Here is a 19,979-nt window from a genome sequence, read left to right on the forward strand (position 1 = left end):
TCGCTCCGGAAGGGCGTGGCGTACTGGAGCGGGGCGGAGCTTCGCTAGTTGAGTGGCGCAGGGCGAGGGCGGGGCCGGGCCGGAAAGGGGCGGAGTTAGAGGCGTAGACGTCACGCGTAAGGCGCGAGGGGCGAGCTTTGCTAGGAGCAGGGCGGACGACTGAGTGGGCGGGGCCAGGCAGAGAGGGGCGGGGCCAGGGACGAGTCTAGCGCCCGCCAAGCGAGGCGGTCTGGGGACGCTGTGTGCGTGGTGTGAGGGGCTTAGCCAAGCAAGTGGTGTATGGCGAGGCCGTGACCAGGCCAGAGAGGTCGTGGAGAGAACAGAGAGGCCAGAGTCAGTGGCAAAGACGTCACTCGCAAGGCGGGAGAGGCACAGTTTTGTTAGGCGTATGGCGGAAGGCTGAGAGGGCGGGGCTTAGCCAGACAGGGGCGGGGTCAGGGGCGTGCACAACGCCTGCATGGCACGGACGGGGCGGAGTATTGGTGGGCGAAGGCGGGGCTGAGACGCTGCGCGCCTGGCGTGAGGGGCGGAGCTTAGCTAAGCGATTGGCGCAAGGCGAGGGCGTGGCACGGCCAGAGGGGGGCGTGGCCAGGGGCGTATACGCCAAACGCAAGGCGGGAGGGGCGGAGCTTCGCTACGTGAGGGCGGGGCATGGACGCCAAGTGCCGGGGGACTTTGCGCGCCTAGTGGGAGGGGCAGAGGTTCCCTAGACGACTGGGGCGGGGCGGGGGCGGAGTCAAGTGCGTAGACGTCACGCGCTGCGTGAGGGGCGGAGCTTCACTAAGGCAAAGGCGATGCCTGGCCATGGCGGGGGCGTGTCGTGGTGCGCATACGTGGGTACGCTTAGCGCGGGGCGTGGCTTCACCCGGCCCGGGGGGCGTGGCCGTTTCCTGCGCAGCTTCCTGTGCGCCGCGCGGGTTTTGGGGGTTGGGTCTGCGGTCCCGGCTTTGGGGTCTGGGGTTCCCGGCCCTTCGGCGCCATGGTGCTGTTCCCGGTGATCGGAAAGCTGCAGCAGAAGCGCGTGGTGCTGGCCAGCGCGTCCCCGCGCCGCCAGGAGATCCTCAGCAACGCAGTGAGGCTTGGCTGGGGCTCGGGGTCGGCGGGGGGCCCCCCGACCCTGGGGGACCCCTGATGACTGAGGCCGAGGGGAAGCGGGGGACCCGTGACTGGGTGGAGGGGCCCCGGATGTCGTCTACACACGAGGGGATGGTGGCGATGGGGGCGGGGCCTGAGGTCAGGTCCCCTGCAGATAAGGGGGGCTTTTAGGGGTGTCCTAGAGATCGGGGTGCTCCTAGTGACGGGGACCTAGTGATTGGGGGTCCTTGTGTCCCTAGGGAGAGTTTGGGGACTCCTAGTGACCCGGGGGGGGTTTCTGTGATGGGAGAGGGAGGGTTTGTTGATTGACATCAGTGACTGGGCGCCTAGAGATGGGGGCAGGGCCTGAGGTCAGGTCCCCTGCAGATAAGGGGGGCTTCTGGGGGTGTCCTAGAGATCGGGGTGCTCCTAGTGACGGGGACCTAGTGATTGGGAGTCCTTGTGTCCCTAGGGAGAGTTTGGGGGACTCCTAGTGACCCTGGGGGAGGGGTTTCTGTGATGGGAGAGGGAGGGTTTGTTGATTGACAACAGTGACTGTACGCCTAGCGATGGGGGGCAGGGCCTGATGTCAGGCCCCCTGGAGATGGGGGGGCTGGGGGTGCTCCTGGTGACCCTGGGGGAGTGGCTTCTTTAATGGTAGCAGATGGAAGGTTTGTTGATTGACAGCAGTGAAGGGGGGGCGGACTAGCACCTGATAGGGGACAGACTGCAGGCCACATTGTGTGGGGGGTATGGGGACAGAAGTCTCCATGACCTGAGGGGTCAGGGTCTGCCTGGTGGGAACCCAGGAGCTAGTGACCTACTGACCTGTAGGCAGGGGACAGGAGCAGGTCTGTACGTGGGCGCCCTGGAGACAGTAGTGGGGAGGAAGGTCCAGAATACAGGGTGGTGGCAGGTGCCATGTTGGGGAGAAGGGGCTGAGGACAGGAGCAGGTGCAGAGGCACAGGGTCCTGCCTGGGGGCTGGGGTCGGTATCCTTAGGTCCAGCCATGGGGACAGCTAAGGGGACAGAGCTGAGGGGCTCCTGGCAGGTCCAGGAGAAACTGGGGTGGGGAGGGGACACAGCAGAGGGGATGCCTTCAATCCTTATGCACAGCCACAGGGGAGCTCACTGGGGGGGATTTACCCTTTCCACCCCATTAGGGACACAATCCTGTCCGCAGTCCACTGTGGAGTGGCCTCCAGCCAGCATCTAGGAATAGGGATACCAGTCCCTGTAGATCTAGGGACCAAGGAAAGGCAGCATTAACATCATACCTGGCTGTCATTTCTGGGCTATTTTTAGTTATTTTGAGTGGACTGACCTCAGGGCTTGGAAGCCCTGTGACTCCTGGTGGCCTCAGGGCCACAATCGATCGGGCCCTGTTGGCCTCGGTGTGGTGACAGATGGTGGAACTTAGCAATACTGTATTGCAATTGACCGTATCAGATACATTAATACCGAGTACCGTCAGAGCCGGGCATGGTGGTGCACAGCTGTAATCCCAGCCCTAGGGAGGCTGAAGCAGGGGGAGCATGAGTTCAAGGACCAACTCAACTATGTAATGAGATCAAGGCCAGCCTGGAATAAACAGCCAGACTGCCTCAAAAAAGAAAAAAAAAAAAAAAAGGAAGAACGCCTTGCACAGCTGTGTCATTTACAACTTACAATTAACGCAGCCCGGCTGTCACCATGGGCTCCTATAACTGGTATTATAATTGATTTAGTATCAGCGTCTTCCTGCCAGGTCCAGGGACGCTGATCCGTCCTGTCCTCCCATGTCAGCAAATGGCTTAGGGGACGGGGACGGGGACCCCAGGTCAGGAAAATGCGCTTCGTCTGCAAAAATCGTGCACCCCATTAATCCTTCCCGCTGTCCTGCAAATGCCTGTCTCCTGTTCCAGGGCCTCAGGTTCGAGGTGGTCCCTTCCCGGTTTAAGGAGACGCTCAGCAAAGCCTCCTTCCCCAGCCCCTACGCCTACGCCATGGAGACGGCCAAGCAGAAAGCCCTGGAGGTCGCCAACCGCGTGCAGCAGGCGAGTGGACATCCGTCCTTTCCTCCGGGGGTTCCGGGTTGTACAGAGCTGCTGTTTGCATTTAAGTAAATTTGCTTTGCACAATGTGGGATCAAAACTTTGTGTTGCGTAACGTCAGGGGCCGGGGTGATTGATTGCATCCTAGACCTATGGAATTCACCTGGTGTGTCTTTCACTCTTCCTGACTGTGTAATATGCCCCTGAAACGAACACCGCGGTGTAAGGTGTTGTGCAGACTCAAGAGCCGTCATCTCTCGCTGTCCATCAGGACGTAGAATACCATTGTGCTTGATATGATGCACGCACAGATGGCAGATGATAAATAAGTAGGAAGATAGGTGAAAGATGGATGGATGGATGGAAGGATGGTAGAAGACAGATCAACCACGTGTGGGTCTCAATGCAGGGCTCTGAGCTGGACCCCTTGAGTGACACCTCCGGCCCTTTTTCCTTGCACACCATTTTGGTCTCGTGGTTTTTCACCGGGCTGGTGGACGACAAAGTCCTCCTGACTGTGCCTCCTTCATAGCTGGGATAACAGACATAATCCACCATGCCTGGTTGTTTGTTTGTTGAGATGGGGTCTCACTAACTTTTTGCCTGGACTGGCCTCCAACTGTGATCCTCCTGATGTCCCCTTCCCTTGTGCATGGGATTACAGACATCAGCCACCACGTCAGCTCCCAGATGACATTTTCAACTTGGATTTATTTTTTTGTCATCAATGCCCGCTTCTCAAATTAACTACCTTGTTAAAAAACATTTTGGGCTTAAGCCAGAATAGCTCAGGGATAATTTGATGCCAGGGAATCTCAGCTCGACCTGAGGCCGTTCTCGTGGAGGGCAATGGTGTCCTGTCACGTGTCACCTTCTAAATCTGCCTTTTTTGCAGAAAGACCTCCGGGCACCTGACGTGGTCATCGGAGCCGACACGATTGTGGTGAGTCCTCCCTGTTCACACTCTGGCGGGGTTTCCCTTTGGGTTCAGATGGGCTCAGAGATATTAATGAGGTATCAGGGTTCATTATAGCGTGAATTATAGGGTCACTGAAAAACCTGGGATCCCTGTACTTTTGCCTTTATGGAAGGCAAAGTCTGAGGTCAAGCTGGAGCATGGCTGGTCCCATCTACCCTACTCGGCCCCTCTTCAGATGTCCCCATGTCCCCAAAGTGTAGACACCTCCTGCCAACTTTGCCTGTGATTTTCCCTGAACAGGTCTCCTTATCAGAACAGCGGTTGGGATGGATTTAGGGCCATCTGCTCCTGCCGCACCTCATCCCGATTCAATCACATGTGCAAAGATCTCATTTCTTAACAAGATCTCATTGAGGGTTGTCAGGATCCAAGACTTGTACATATAACATGGCGACACATTTCTATGCTAATGACTTTCAGAGAGTCACTCGAAGCTGTTGTCACTGGAGCAGGGTCACTATGAACATGGCTGACCTCCTGCAAGTTGCGGGATGGGTGGACGGGAGGATGGATGGATGGATGGATGGATGGATGGATGGGTGGATTGGTGGATGGGTGGATGGATGGATGGGTGGATGGATGGGTGGATGGATGGATGGATGGGTGGGTGGGTGGATGGGTGGGTGGACGGATGGATGGATGGGTGGACGGATGGATGGATGGACGGATGGGTGGATGGGTGGATGGATGGATGGGTGGATGGATGGGTGGATGGATGGGTGGATGGGTGGGTGGGTGGATGGGTGGGTGGACGGATGGATGGATGGGTGGACGGATGGATGGATGGACGGATGGGTGGATGGGTGGATGGATGGGTGGATGGACGGATGGATGGGTGGGTGGATGGACGGGTGGATGGATGGGTGGACGGATGGGTGGATGGGTGGATGGATGGGTGGATGGATGGATGGATGGATGGGTGGATGGATGGGTGGATGGATGGGTGGATGGGTGGGTGGATGGGTGGATGGATGGATGGATGGATGGGTGGATGGATGGGTGGATGGATGGGTGGATGGGTGGATGGATGGATGGATGGATGGGTGGATGGGTGGATGGATGGGTGGATGGATGGGTGAATGGGTGAGTGGATGGATGGGTAGAAACCTGTGGATTTGAATGTTTTTTTTAAATACTTGAGGGTCACATGGAGGGTGACCTCAGGTCCACTTTGCTCTGTGCAGCTGAAGTTCAGGCCAGCGAGAACAAAGTGTCATTCCTGGTTAATGGTTAAGGACATTCCCAAAGGAGAGTTAGGTTTCTCAGAGGCCAGTGTAGGGTTTCCACATGATTGGGCAGTCCTGGTGTTAAGTGCATTATTCTACAAACCTTGACTCCAACTGCGGCTGTCTCTCTCTCTCTCTCCCTCTCTCTCTCTCTCTCTCTCTCTCTCTCTATGTCTCTCTCAGGCTGTAGGGGGGCTGATTCTGGAGAAGCCGGTGGACAAGCACCATGCCTATTGCATGCTTTCCAGGTGGGCATTGAAGGACTTTAGAAGTACTGGGTCACAGGTCTGCACCAGTTTAGAGATGGGGGCAAGGGTTTGGGGTCCTTGTCATTTATGTCATCATCAGAGCTGCAGCTTTGCTACCCCCAGACCCCCAGGAAAGGTAGCGATGAGAGAGAAAGACCTGGTTGGCTCTTGAACTCGGTCCTGTCCTCCCTCAGCCTTCCTTAGTGCACAACCCACACTCCTGGATGGGATGAGCCTACATTTGGGGTCATGCTTTCCTGTGGGGTCTTGTGACCCCCTCCTGCCCTGTCAGCAGTGAACACTGAGATGTGTGTTGAGTGACAATGGTCACTCTATCAGGATTTCCTTGGAGAACCCGTGGTGGGGCCCCCTGTGACGTGGTGGCCGTCTGGTGGTGTCTTTTGCAGATTGAGTGGGAAGGAGCACAGCGTGTTCACGGGCGTAGCCATTGTGCACTGCAGCACGAAAGGTAACTTGGCAGTTTGTCTTCCGTTGCTGGGGACATGGGACTTGAAGGTTCTCAGCTTCCCAGCCTCCATGATGGAGATTTTCATGATCTCTGCCTCCTAAGTAGCTGGGATTATAGGTGTGAGCCACCACTTTCAGCCTTTAAGGAACTTTGAAGTCACAGAAGGACTTGAGGTATTTCCTGTGTTGTCTGTATTGTGCTTACAAGAGGTAGGTAACCCAGGTCTGGGCCACCTTTACCCCGTCCATCTACCTATCACATTGGTGTCCTTTGGGGGACAAAACACTTGCCAGGCAATGAGAGCCTCCAGACCTTTCATTTCCTCCTTTTTTTCCCTGTAATGTCCCCATGTATTGCAGACAGGTGGATTCACGTGTGACAGGGCTCTTCCACCTCGTGGGGCTCCAGGTGTCCTTGGCTTGTGGCCCCATCACTCCAGTCTCTACCGCCATCTTCACATGGGTTCTCCTCTTCTCCCTCTGGTTGTCCCCTCGCGTAAAATGATCCTTTTCCCCATGAAAAATTGTAACAGATTTGCACACTAGGTTATGTGAGCTCCTCCAGTGCCCATATAGACGTCATGGTACTGAGGTGGCCGTGGCCATGGCCGGTCCCCCAACCTCCTGGGTTTTGTCCTTTCAGATGGCCGTCTGGACACGGAGGTGTCCGAGTTCTATGAAGAAACGAGAGTGAAGTTTTCCGAGCTGTCGGAGGAGTTGCTGTGGGATTACATTGACAGTGGGGAGCCCATGTGAGTCCCTGGGTAGGGTGGTGACACGGGGACACTGCACAGCCAGGACAGAGGACATCCTGCTATGGGTGACAGTGGGGGTGGGGCCCTAGGCCTGGGAGACAGGAAGTCCTGCCATTGAGGACAGTCTGGAAGGAAGTGAGGATGTCATATTAACTGACAAGGACAAAGGCCACACCAGGTCTATCTAAGGTGTGCGATAGGATGTCACTGTCCTGTCAGCAAGCAGGAGACTGAGGTCCTTAGGGCTGGAACGTGGTGGGAATGGGGACAGATGGCTGAGAGGGGTGACAAGATTACCACAGAGGGAGGAATTAGCTACTCAGGAGGCAGAGGTCAATAGTTTGCAAGAGCCTATCTCAAAAAAGCCCATCATGAAACAGGGCTGGACAAGTGGGAAAGCACCTGCTTAGCAAGTCTGACGTCCTGAGTTCAAACCCCAGTGCTATCAAAAATCAATCGATAAAGAAAAATGCATTGAAGCCAGGTGTGGTGGTGCACACTTGTAATCCCAGCACTCTGGAGGCTGAGGCCGAAGCTTTGGAAGTTTGTGTGCAGCCTGGGACTCAAGTGAGACCCTGTCTTCAAAAAATGGAGAACATCAACAAATAACAACAACAACAAAAAATGGCCTTGCACCCTGTAACCTGCATGTCAGCGTCCAGTTGTGCAAAGTGCCCCGTCTTATAAAATACAGAGCAATTTGCTGTGCACCGTCCTGAGAGAGAAACAGGGCTGGCGACACTCACACAAAACCCTAAAGTTGACAAACCCTGAGTGGAGCCAGGGCCAGGCGGGGGACCGTGGATTTCTATGTAGTTTTATCCCTGGAGGGCGTCATGGCACCTGCGCTAAGTCAGGCCAGGAAGGACAAATTCTGGGGAAAAAAAGTGAAATTTGTGGCCACATGGATGGAGAGGGAGGAGGTCACTTTTGAACTGGAGGAGGTGACATTAAGTGAGATTTGCAGATGCTAAAACATTAAAAGTCCTAGGAACAGAGCAAAATGTGGGCGAGCCCCGAGCTAGGAAGGTGGATGGGGAGGTGATGGTCAGAGGTCACAAAATCTCATTTTGGTAAAACCAGGACGTCAAGGTCACTTTGCAGCATGGCGGTGACCAGTGGTGAGGAACCACATCTACAGCAATTTGGGACAGCTGTAATCATGCCAGGTGACAGGTGACGTCACAGATCCCAGTCCTGTCACCGTGTGCCATAAATGCATACCGATTCCTTCTTTTGTCACATTTTTATCACCTTAAATTAACTGTGCAGAGGACTGCCTTATATTTACAGCGTGCATAAAGTGAACTCTGGACAGGTTCATGAGTTCATTATTTCCTCTTTTTTAAGTGGTGGGTTTTACTGTGTCATTTTCATGCATGTTTAGATTATGTATATAAAATATACTTTTATGTTCGCCCTTCCAATTTTTTTCTGTGGGGCTGGGATTTGAACTCAGGACTTCATCCTTGCAAAGCAGACCCTCTGTCACGTGAGTCGCCCCTCCCATCCATTTTCCTCTGCTTATTTTCAAGATGGGGTCTCATAAACTATTTGCCCAGACTGGCCTCGAACCAGAATCCTCCCAATCTCGGCCTCTGGAGTAGCTGGAATAACCACCAAGTCCAACTGTTGATTCAGTGGAGTCTCACTAACTTAGCCCAGGCTGGCCTTGAACCCTGATCCTCCTGACCTCAGCCTCCCAAGGAGCTGTGATTACAGGCGTGAGCCACTGCACCTGGCTTCTTTCCATTTTCTTCATTGAGGGTCTCTCTGAGTAGCCTGTGCTGGCCTTAAACTTGTGATTTTCCTTTGTCTGCCGCTGGGGTGCTGGGATTACAGCATGCACCACCACACCTGACTTTGTTGTCATATTTTCTTAATGAAAAGACAGCCCAGGGGTGGGCCATATTCACTGTTACTCACATCCAATACCTAGGAAGGGGGGTGTCGACGATCACGTGGCTCCACTGTGACCTTCTCCCTCTCCCTCCGCCCCTCTCTGTCCCTCCAACCCCATGCAGGGACAAGGCCGGCGGGTATGGCATCCAGGCCCTGGGCGGAATGCTGGTGGAATATGTGTACGGGGACTTCCTCAATGTCGTGGGCTTCCCCCTGAACCACTTCTGCAAGAAGCTGGCCGAGCTGTACTGCCCACTCCACGCCCAGGACCTCCACCGGGTCAAGCACGACTCCATCCCATGCGTGGACACCTTCGAAGACCTGAGCGACCTGGAAGGGGGTGGCTCTGAACCCACTCGGAGGGACACAGTGGGAGGACAGGACCAAGACCCGCCTGAGTTACCATCACAAGGAGGTGACGAATGCGTGTCACAAGGTGGAGGTGACCCACAGCCTTGGGACGCCAAGGACGGTGGTTGTGATGGGACAGTGAACACTCCACCTCCGTCCCCAGCGGGCCTTCTGGGCCTGATAGACGGCTTCAAAGCATCCAAGGTATGGAATGAGCTTCCCGGGGCCGCCATGACGGTTACTGCAAACCAGGACCTTAAAGTACAGGAATCCACCTGTCCTCGTCCTGGAGAGCAGAAGTGTGGGGTTCAGGTGAGGCAGGGCTGCTCCCCACCAGAGACCCAGGGGACGATCCTTGCCCCTGCAAAGACCCTATTTCAAAATGAGGTCCCATGCTTAGGTCCCAGGTGACACCTTTTGGAAAAGACACCATTCCCCTCATTTCTGAGGATTTTGACCATATTCCAATATGGCGGCCTGGCCCAATGGAGTGGGTGACACAGCTGGTCCAGGATGAGCTCATCTCACGATCCCAGTTTCATCTGCAGAGACCCTATTTCCAAATGGGGTCCCATGCTCAGGTCCCAGGTGACACAGCTTTTGGAAAAGACACCACTCCCCTCAGTTCTATGGGACTTGACCTTATTCCATTATGGTGGCCTGACCCAATGGAGTGGGTGACACAGCTGCTCCAGAATGACCTCATCTCAAGACCCTTAATTCCACCTGCCAAAGCCCCTATTTCCCAATGGGGTCCCATTCGCAGGTTTTTAGGGATCGCAACGTGCACTCATTTTTTGGGGGCACCAGTGGGCCTTCACAATGTCCCTAGCTGACCGTCCCTTTCCCTAAGTGTCCACGAATGGAGGCGATCTCCTCTCTCCTGGTGTGTGCGTTCCCAGACCTGGGGTCACACTGTGCTATGTGACAACCACACTTGGGTCATGTGGATGACACTCGGTGTTCCCTTGCCCCTGTGGGTCAGCATGTGTTGAGGGTGAGAATCATATAGATGTCCCCAGCATGGCACATGTGTCACTCTTAACCCCTCTGCAAGCTGTATTTGGAGATTGGAGCTCCTGGGGCCACTGAGGATATGGGAAGATATAGAGGAATGTGGTTCAGTCCACACTGGGGACTCTGCAGGGTGGTCCTGGGTGTAGGGGGTCACAGGCTATAGAACACGGCTCCTGCTCCCTTTCTCTTGGCCACTTTCCTGTTGCCTCATCCTTAAGGGAGAATGTCTGACCATTAGGATGCAGAAAGAGCAGTGGTTCTTGTGCCTCAGTTTCTCTGAGGTTCCCATTAATTCCTCATCAGAGTGATGCACCTACAGTGTGTGGCAGCTCTTGGCAATTGACCTCCATTCTCGAGGTCTGTCTGTGGCGGGTGAAATGAGTGACAGTGAGTCATTCACGTCTCATTGTGCCCATGTGTCTTGGACAGGCCCTGTTTGCCGCGTGCAAGCTGAATGTGTTTGACTTACTGAGAGGTATGGCGCCCCAGCATGCCACCAAGGTGGCCCGCCAGGTGGACGCCTCCGTGTGTGGCACCAGAAGGCTGCTGGATGCGTGTGTGGCCCTGGGCTTGCTGGAGAAGACGGAGCGAGGTGACGCAGCGTGACAGGTTTTTCCCGAGTGTCTTTGCTGGTGGAAGCGAGTGCTGAGTGAGGGGTCTCTCACCTCAGGTGACAGGATGTTCCTCTGGAGGGTGGCTTTCCCCTAAGGGTAAGGGGACAGATGGGGCAGAAGGGCCTGTGAGCGGGCGCCGTATGTTAGCCTACTCATGGGTTCTGGTCTTAGAAGGACTGATTGATCAGGATTTTCGGGGGGAAACTGAATCAGGAGGACACACTTGCATTTAGTTATCTGTTTCAGTAAAGAATGATGTGACAGAGAAGTGACAGATAATAAATACAAGTATGGATGGATGGGTGGATGGGTGGATGGATGGATGGATGGGTGGATGGATGGGTGGATGGGTGGATGGATGGATGGATGGGTGGATGGGTGGATGGATGGATGGATGGATGGGTGGATGGGTGGATGGGTGGATGGGTGGGTGGATGGGTGGGTGGATGGGTGGATGGGTGGATGGGTGGATGGGTGGGTGGATGGGTGGATGGGTGGGTGGATGGGTGGGTGGATGGGTGGGTGGATGGATGGATGGGTGGATGGATGGATGGGTGGGTGGATGGATGGGTGGGTGGATGGGTGGGTGGATGGGTGGATGGATGGATGGATGGATGGGTGGATGGATGGATGGGTGGATGGGTGGATGGGTGGATGGATGGATGGATGGATGGGTGGATGGATGGATGGGTGGATGGGTGGATGGATGGGTGGACGGATGGATGGACGGGTGGATGGATGGATGGGTGGAAGGATGGGTGGGTGGATGGGTGGATGGGTGGATGGGTGGATGGGTGGATGGGTGGAAGGATGGGTGGGTGGATGGGTGGATGGATGGATGGGTGGATGGATGGGTGGATGGATGGGTGGATGGATGGGTGGATGGATGGGTGGGTGGATGGGTGGGTGGATGGATGGGTGGATGGGTGGGTGGATGGATGGATGGGTGGATGGGTGGATGGGTGGATGGATGGATGGATGGGTGGATGGATGGGTGGATGGATGGGTGGATGGATGGATGGGTGGATGGGTGGATGGGTGGGTGGATGGGTGGGTGAATCAGTGGATGGATGGATGGGTGGGTGGATGGGTGGTTGGGTAGATGCCTGCTTGAAAAGTGGGTGAATGTGTGATAATGTTTGCTGAATTGAACCAACTTCATCCTGGTCTCAGTCAGAACATTGACAGTTGCATGGTCACCTTGAGAGATCAGATCTGCTATGGACATTTGCAGAATGTTCTCGGCCACATGTGCACTGCTGTTTGACATACAGAGACCACACCCTGGCCGGGGGACTGGAACAGTCCTGAGAGAACAGAGTCTCAGGCCAGCCTTCACCTGCCTCTGCCTCCTGAGTGCAGGGATTACAGGTGTGCCCCACCATGCCTGGCTTCCTTGGGTGTTTTTGTTGGTGAACACCTGTGTTCTTTTAGGTTACAGCAACACCGAGCTGGCCAGTGTGTACCTGGTGTCGGACAGTGAGTTCTCCCTGCACGGCTACATCACGCACACCAATGATTACACCTGGGATCTCTTCACCCACCTGGAGGTTGCCATCCGAGAGGGCCCAGAGCAGGTCCACGGGGCTGTGGGTCGGAAGGTGAGAGTTACACCGCCCTGACTCCCACCTCCTCCTCCCCTTTGCATCCTGTGTCATGAAACATACCTGAAATTGTCACCTAATGGAGCGGAAAGGTTCATTTTGGGAGACAGAAAGGAAGTTTCGGTGACCTGATGGTTGGCCCTGTTGCCTTGGGCCTGTGAGGAGCTTGAACTGCATGGTGGACGCGGGCGGGAAATGACAAGTGCTGATCTCAGGCCTGGGAACCAGAGGGAGAAAAGAGACTGGGGTCCTCATCATCCCCTTCCAGGCCACGCCCCAATGACCTCACTTCCTCCCATAGGCCCCGCCTCTTACAGGCTCCACCCCCCTCAATAGCCTATTCCACTGTGCATCCATCAATATTCCCTTCGTGGTCACGCCCCCCGTGACCTCACTTCCGGCCACTAGGCCCCTCCTCTTAAAGGCTCCACCATCTCCAAACTGCACCCATCTGGGTTCCAATCCTCCAACACCCGCACCTTTGGGGGACATTTCCCATTGGCCTTGCCTGGAAAGAAGGATTTCTTCTTCCGTAAGATGCTCTGTAGGGTTGCACTGATTTAATTCACTGCTTTTCCTGTGTGGGGTCACCCTGTGGGTTGCAAGCCTCTTTCCCCCTGTTCCATGCCCTCTGAGAACCTTTACAGGCGATGTGGTGTGCTGTGAAAGTCAGTCAGAAGGTAGCTCTGCCAGGTGGCACTGTGTGGTTGTGGCTTCCTCCCGCTCAGCATTGTTTGCTGAGCAGACATGTAAATCCAATGCATGGTAGAGAAAGAGAGAGAGAGAGAGAGAGAGAGAGAGAGAGACGGATTGAGACACATACAGGCATCCCATTAGCCTCTGTTCTGTCTTAGGACTCATGCGACCAGAGCAAGGCACCAACCCTGCAGGTCCTCAGAGCCAGGCACAACCTCACCAAGCTGACCTCACACCAAGTGGCCACGGCCTTTGACTTGTCCAGATTCACCTGTGCCTGCCATCTGGGAGGTGGGTAGACCCTCCTGTGGATATGTCATATAGGACTTGCAGAGTAGGATATGTGTTTATGAGCCAGGGTGGGTGCTGGGCCTTGGGCAGGTAGTCCCAGGTTCCAGGAAGGCCCTAAGGATGTCCTGTCTGGGTTAAAGGACCTAGCATAGGAAACAGTGAGTGGTGAGAAAGCTATATCCCCATTTACCTCTGCCCCACACCAGCCCAGTTCATGCAGCTGGATGGTGAATAGAAGACGACATCTTCCCAAGAGAACAGGGACGACTCACGTGCCACCAGTTTGCATGGACTAACCATTTGCACACAATTCTTCCTGGTGGCCCAGAGTAGCTGCTTCAGCGCCAGCCATCATGTGCATTTCCACAGTAGAAAGATACAATCTGAAGCCAGCACCCCACTTACCTGCCCTCAGCGGGCATCATCTTGTATGGTCTGGACTCTGAGACAGCCACCGTCTGTGCATGGTTGAGCTCGGTTTACAGGGCCGACCTCAGTGCTGTGTCCTTAAATGAGATTTTTGTTCTGCTGTGTGAAATCTGGTGACTCCACCAGGTTCAGCAAATACAGTGTGTGTTTGCTGTCCCACAGGTTCCACAGGTGCCCTGGCCCAGGAGCTGGTCCGGGTGTACCCGAGGATGAAGGTGACGGTGTTTGACCTCCTGGAGGTCATCGAGCAAGTCCCCTGTTGTCAGCCCCACAGAGGACAAGGGGAAGGAGGGGGAGGAGGAGGAAGAGGAATGGCGCCAGTCAGCTTTCTGTCTGGTAAACACTCCTTTGCCTTGCTTTATTCGGGGTCAAGTTGAGCCACACCCCAGCGAATTTCACTCAGATTATTTTGGAAATGGGGGGGTCTCGCTTTTTGACCTGTGCAGGCCTGGACCATGACCCCTCCTATCTTACACTTCCTGCTGTAGCTGGGATGACAAGTGGGCATCACTATGCCCAGCTTTTTTCCATTGAGATGGGGTCTCCTTAACCTTTTTACCCAGGCTGGTCTGGAACTGTAATCACCTCAGTCCCAGTCCCAGCTAGCTGGGGTTATAGCTGTGAGCCACCGTGCCCAGACTGTGTTAGCTGTCTTTAGGTTATGTCGGCTTGTGTAGGGAGCACTCATCTCTGTGTGTGTCCCAAGATCCTTAATCCCACCTGCAAAGACCTGTTTCCAAATGAGGTCCCATTCTCACATCCCAGGTGACACCTTTTGGAAAAGTCACTTTTCCCCTCAGTTCTATGGGACTTGACCATGTTCCAATATGGCGGCCTGGCCCAGTGGAGTGGGTGACACAGCTGGTCCACGATGGCCTCATCTCAAGACCCTTCATTAATCCCATCTGCAAAGATCCTATTTCCAAATGGGGTCCCATGCTCAGGTCCCAGGTGACACACCTTCTGGAAAAGACACCATTCCCCTCAGTTCTATGGAACGTGACCATATTCCAATATGGCGGCTTGGCTTAATGGCGTGGGTGATACAGCTGGTCCAGGACGACCTCATCTCAAGACCCTTCATTCCATCCACAAAGACCCTATTTCCAAATGAGGTCCCACGCTCAGGCACCGAGGGCTCACAGCAGTGTCTTCTAGACACCATTCATACGTGACTGGGGACATCTTTACGTCATGGCAGTCATTCTTGTGATGCTACAACCAGGCCTCAGCTTGAGGCATCTCTGCTTCTCACTGTCCCCACTGGCCATGGCCAAGTGGATTCTGTGCCCTGTCCCCTAGTGTCCCCTCTGTCTCTCTCTGTGCTGGATCTCTCTCTTGTCTCTTTCCAAACACAGGTCCCACTCAAGGTCCCCCGCTCTCTCGGATCAATGTCCACTTTTACTGCACTTTCTCTCTCCACCAGGTGACATCTTCCACGACGCCCTCCCCAAAGCCGACCTCTACGTCCTGTCCACAGTCCCACCTGAGTGGCCAGAGGACAAAGTCCTGAGATTACTGAGGAGGGTGGCGGATGCCTGCAAGACAGGTGAGGACTTGCTGCTCTGTGCCTTCCTGAAACACAAAGGGACAAGTGCAGATGTTGGTGACAATGCCTAGGGTTTGCAGGTTCGCGATACCTTGATGCTATTTTGGGGAGTCCTGGCAAAAATAGTACATGAGTTGGACTGAGGCCACCGAGGATTGTCGGGCAGCAGTGAGCAGTGAAAGAAGGTGTCTGTGCCCAGGTGCAGACAAATGTCACCTCAATCTTAAATGATGTCACCTTGGCTCCCCAAGTCCTCATGTACCATTTTCCTGGTGCCACCAAACTGTCACTGCCAACCAGTGTTGGAGATGTCACACTATGTAGGTCCCCCTCCTCCTGTGCCGTGTCACCATAGCTCTTATTTGTCCCTGAATGATTTCCCAGGTGGTCTGTATCCCCTGGCTGATCCCAGCCATGCCCACAGGCAATGGGGGCTGTCACATTTCACATGACCACAGAAAAGTCAGGGCACAATAGGAAGGATGAGTTCCCAGGACAAAACATAGGGCTACTGTTTGTTCCCTGTGGCTGCGAGACTGTCAATATATAGACAGGGATGTCGCAGCTGTCCTGTTCTATCATCAATTTTTCTATTTATCGTCAAGTTAGCATTTGACATCTGTCTATCTATAACATATTTCTGTCACTCTAGCATATATTGATGTCTGTCTGTCATCTGTGAGTCACCCATCCATCTACCAATCATCCATCCATCCATCTAACCACCCATCCACCCATCCACCCACCCGCACACCCATCCATCCGCCCGCCCGCCCATCCACCCATCCATCCACCCACCCATCCACCCATCCACCCATCCATCCACCCACCCATCCATCCATCCATCCACCCATCCACCCATCCCTCCACCCATCCACCAATCCATCCACCCATCCCTCCATCCATCCATCCACCCATCCACCCATCCATCCATCCATCCACCCATCCATCCACCCATCCACCCACCCATCCACCCATCCACCCATCCATCCATCCACCCATCCACCCATCCACCCATCCACCCATCCATCCACCCATCCATCCACCCATCCACCCATCCACCCATCCATCCACCCATCCATCCACCCATCCACCCACCCACCCACCCATCCACCCATCCACCCACCCATCCACCCATCCACCCATCCACCCACCCATCCACCCATCCATCCACCCATCCACCCATCCATCCATCCATCCATCCACCCATCCATCCATCCATCCATCCACCCATCCACCCATCCACCCATCCACCCATCCACCCATCCATCCATCCATCCATCCATCCACTCACCCATCCACCCATCCATCCATCCATCCACCCATCCATCCACCCATCCATCCACCCACCTGTCCATCCATCCATCCGTCCACTCACCCATCCACCCATCCATCCACCCATCCATCCACCCATCCATCCATCCACCCATCCACCCACCCATCCACCCATCCACCCATCCACCCATCCACCCATCCACCCACCCACCCATCCACCCACCCACCCACCCACCCACCCACCCATCCACCCATCCATCCACCCACCTGTCCATCCATCCATCCGTCCACTCACCCATCCACCCATCCATCCACCCACCCATCCACCCATCCATCCACCCATCCATCCATCCATCCATCCACCCATCCACCCATCCACCCATCCACCCACCCACCCATCCACCCACCCATCCACCCACCCATCCACCCATCCACCCATCCACCCATCCATCCACCCATCCACCCATCCATCCATCCACCCATCCACCCATCCACCCATCCACCCACCCACCCATCCATTCATCCACCCATCCACCCACCCACCCATCCATCCATCCTTCCATCCATGTACCGTCATGTGTGTATCTGTCATCTTTCTGTCCCCCACCACCAGCCCCTAGTCCTGACATCCTTGTCCCCCTCCCCTGCTCCCTGTCCCTTGTGGGTACCCCGCGGCGTCCATTCCGAGCTCATCCCTGTGCATCTGCAGCAGGAGCTGGCTTCTTGCTGGCAGAACCGGTCTTGGACAAGGACAGGACAGCGCCCTCTGGTGGCCTGACGTATTTCCTCGACCTCCTGGTGCAGCCTGGGGTCAGAGAGCCCAGCCAGGACCAGGCCAGATGCTGGCTGGAGCAGCTGGGATTCCAGGACGTACAGGTGGCCTCCGCCGGGGACCTCCTGGAAGTGGCCCTGGGCACCCGAGTCAGCCTATGAGACCCAGTGGACTCCCCATCGGGGGGACCCTGTCCCTGAATCTGCGGTGCTGACCTTTAGGACAAGTTTCATCCGGGAGTGACATTTGAATGTACAGTTATAAAACAATAAAGAATGGACTCTGCTCTGAGCTGGGGCAATGTGCAGAACAGCCTCAGATGGTCGGAGAGGGAGGGTGGTGTCCATCCGTGGCTGAGGGTTCATCCCCCAGTCGCCGCGCAGATTGGGGGCCGGTGTGAGGAGGTCCCAGGCTTTTTGCTTTGTTTTGGAACATGGTCTCACTATGTTCCCCAGGCTGGCCTTGAACTTAGGATCCTGCTGCCTCATTCTCCCGACTGCTGGGATTACAGGTGTGCACTGCTGCGCTCGGCCTCTTCAGTTTCTTCGTACAGATTTGTGCATATCAGCAGGTGGCCACAACTTGGCCTGTTTTCTGTCTTAAAAAAAAAAAAGACAAACAGCCAGGCACTGTGGCTCGCGTCTGTAATCTCCACTACTCAGGAGGCTGAGGTGGGGAGGATCGAGGTTTGAGGCCAGCCTGGGCAAACAGTTCTGTTGCAGTGTTTCTTAATTTTCATTTCTTGGTGTGACCGGGATTTGAACTCAGGGCTTCACACTTAACGCCCCAGGCGCTCTCCGTGTGAGCCACACCTCCCGCCCAGGTTGCTCTGTTTGTTTTGGAGATGGGGTCTCTCAAACTCTTTTCCTGGGCTGGCCTTGAACCTTGATCCTCGTGGTCTCAGCCTCCCGGGTTGGTGGATTACAGGTGTGAGCCACTGCCCCCGGCTGGTTACTGTGTTTGTAGTGAAAATCCATTCATTTTTATGATGGCTTGATGAGGACAAAATGCCGTGCAGGTCTAGGACTGTCTGGCTTTATGGGGTCATTTCTCCTGGGTTATGGGGACACTTTTGATTTCATATTTTAATAGTGTAATATTTTTGATTACCGTGGGCTTCTCAGGACATGACACCTGGTGACCTGAGTGTCCTCGAGACCCTCATCTGCAAAAAACCAGTCACAGAAAAGGGCTGGCGGAGTGGCTCCAGGTGTAGCGTGCCCACCTAGCCAGCCTGAGGTCCTGAGTTCAAATCCTGATGCCAGCACAGAGGAAAGGCAGAAGGTGTGTGCGGGGTGTGACCCCGTGCAAACTCGTCCCAGGCAATGCAGATCCCCAGTTTGCTCTGAGAGGGACCCCCAAGCCCTTTCCTTGCTACCATCGCCACGAGACAGGGGAGCCTCGAGGCTGGGAAGACATCCCGGACCCCCCACCCCATAAAACACACCAGGACTTAAGGTCCTCGTGCCTGAGCAGAAATAAAAAAGGAGCCACTGTGTTTCCTCCTTTGTCTGAATAGCATTTTGCAGGAGTGGCACGCACAGGTGCCTGTCACCTGAGGGTTTTATGCTGGAGAACTTAATAGGATTACAAGGCTGGGATTGCAGGTGGGGCCCACCCGTGGGGCCCACCCTAGAGGTGTCTTTCCCTCATTCAAACCATAACTGAGGGCTTACTGCATACCTTTGCTGCCTGTCATCAGTGATAAGAGCTGTCCTTAGGACTAATCTAAGGGGCAGTCTCAAATGACAATACATGGAACCCACCCACCCCCTGAAGGTCCTTTTTGGGGCGTTTCTTTAGCAGAAGGAATCTCATTTTTGGGGGGGGAAGCGGGGAGCAGTCTGATGCCTTTTGCCTGGCAGTCTATTGTTCACTCCTCAATGCTTTCACATGAGTTGCGGGGAGGGGTTGTGCAAGTCGGTGTGTTAGAAAACACCGAACCCCGAGCTCTGTCCGTAACCCTTTAACTTTTAAATTCCTCAGCCTCCTCCCCGAAGAGCTGGCATTACAGATGTTCACAACCACACCCCACGCCCAGCTACTACTTCCTTCTTCCTTCACCCACCTTGCACACCACCCAGGTGCCATTTGGAACGGATTCAACTGTAATCTCTAAGTCGCTCAGGCAGGTCTGAGCCGGGCTCCTGGGTTTCGGGAACCTGCTGGGCTGGGTCTGGTTTCACTGCCCTGGGGTTTCGGGGTGCCATGTGGGGTGGGAGACACAGCTCCCCCCTCCTCCCCACCTGCCCTTTTTGTTCTCACCCCATTTCCAACTGCCAGGTGTCAGGTGTAGCTGGACTGTCCTCTATAGGAGGGCGAGGTCCTCAGGTTCTATGGTTTATGCCCCCAAAGCTTTCCCGAGGCACGCCCTAGTGGCCTGGTGTGTGTCTGGGACATGGACCAATGTGCCACCCTTCCTATGGCACCCAGCCCCAGTGGCCAGGCGCCCTGGTGACAGTGGCAATTAAAAAAAAAAAAATAGTCACCATATTGACCCACCTGGGGACTGAGCATCTGAACACCAGGGATCAGACATGGATTACTTAAACCGTCCACGTGCTCTGGGAACTTTGCTCTCCTCTATGACCCAGGATCTGGGTTTAAAAATAGCAACCTCGTGAGCCAGGCAGGCTGAGGGCTTGGCAGGCAGTTGGATCTGGAATGATCTGGCTCCCAAGCCACTTCTAAGGGT

At 55.0% G+C, this 19,979-nt stretch overlaps 1 protein-coding gene across 3 annotated transcripts; it reads left to right on the forward strand.

Annotated features, from left to right (window-relative positions):
- Positions 1-866: 866 nt before the first annotated feature.
- Positions 867-19,586, forward strand: Asmtl (acetylserotonin O-methyltransferase like). 3 transcript variants are annotated; one of them, XM_074062178.1, is made up of 13 exons: positions 867-1,072; positions 2,980-3,111; positions 4,004-4,051; positions 5,497-5,561; positions 5,969-6,030; positions 6,673-6,781; positions 8,809-9,241; positions 10,484-10,646; positions 12,103-12,269; positions 13,127-13,259; positions 13,851-14,024; positions 15,115-15,237; positions 19,271-19,586. In XM_074062178.1, exons 1-13 carry the CDS (start codon positions 980-982, stop codon positions 19,420-19,422), a joined length of 1,854 nt encoding a protein of 617 aa, XP_073918279.1. In that variant the 5' UTR covers positions 867-979; the 3' UTR covers positions 19,423-19,586. The 3 variants fall into 3 exon arrangements, with proteins under 3 accessions (XP_073918279.1, XP_073918278.1, XP_073918277.1); XM_074062177.1 differs by lacking the exon at positions 19,271-19,586 and adding an exon at positions 17,225-17,575; XM_074062176.1 differs by lacking the exon at positions 19,271-19,586 and adding an exon at positions 17,222-17,575 and having other exon boundaries at positions 868-1,072.
- Positions 19,587-19,979: the final 393 nt, after the last annotated feature.

Source organism: Castor canadensis, chromosome X (genome assembly GCF_047511655.1).
Source record: "Castor canadensis chromosome X, mCasCan1.hap1v2, whole genome shotgun sequence".
Classification (NCBI taxonomy): Eukaryota; Metazoa; Chordata; class Mammalia; order Rodentia; family Castoridae; genus Castor; species Castor canadensis.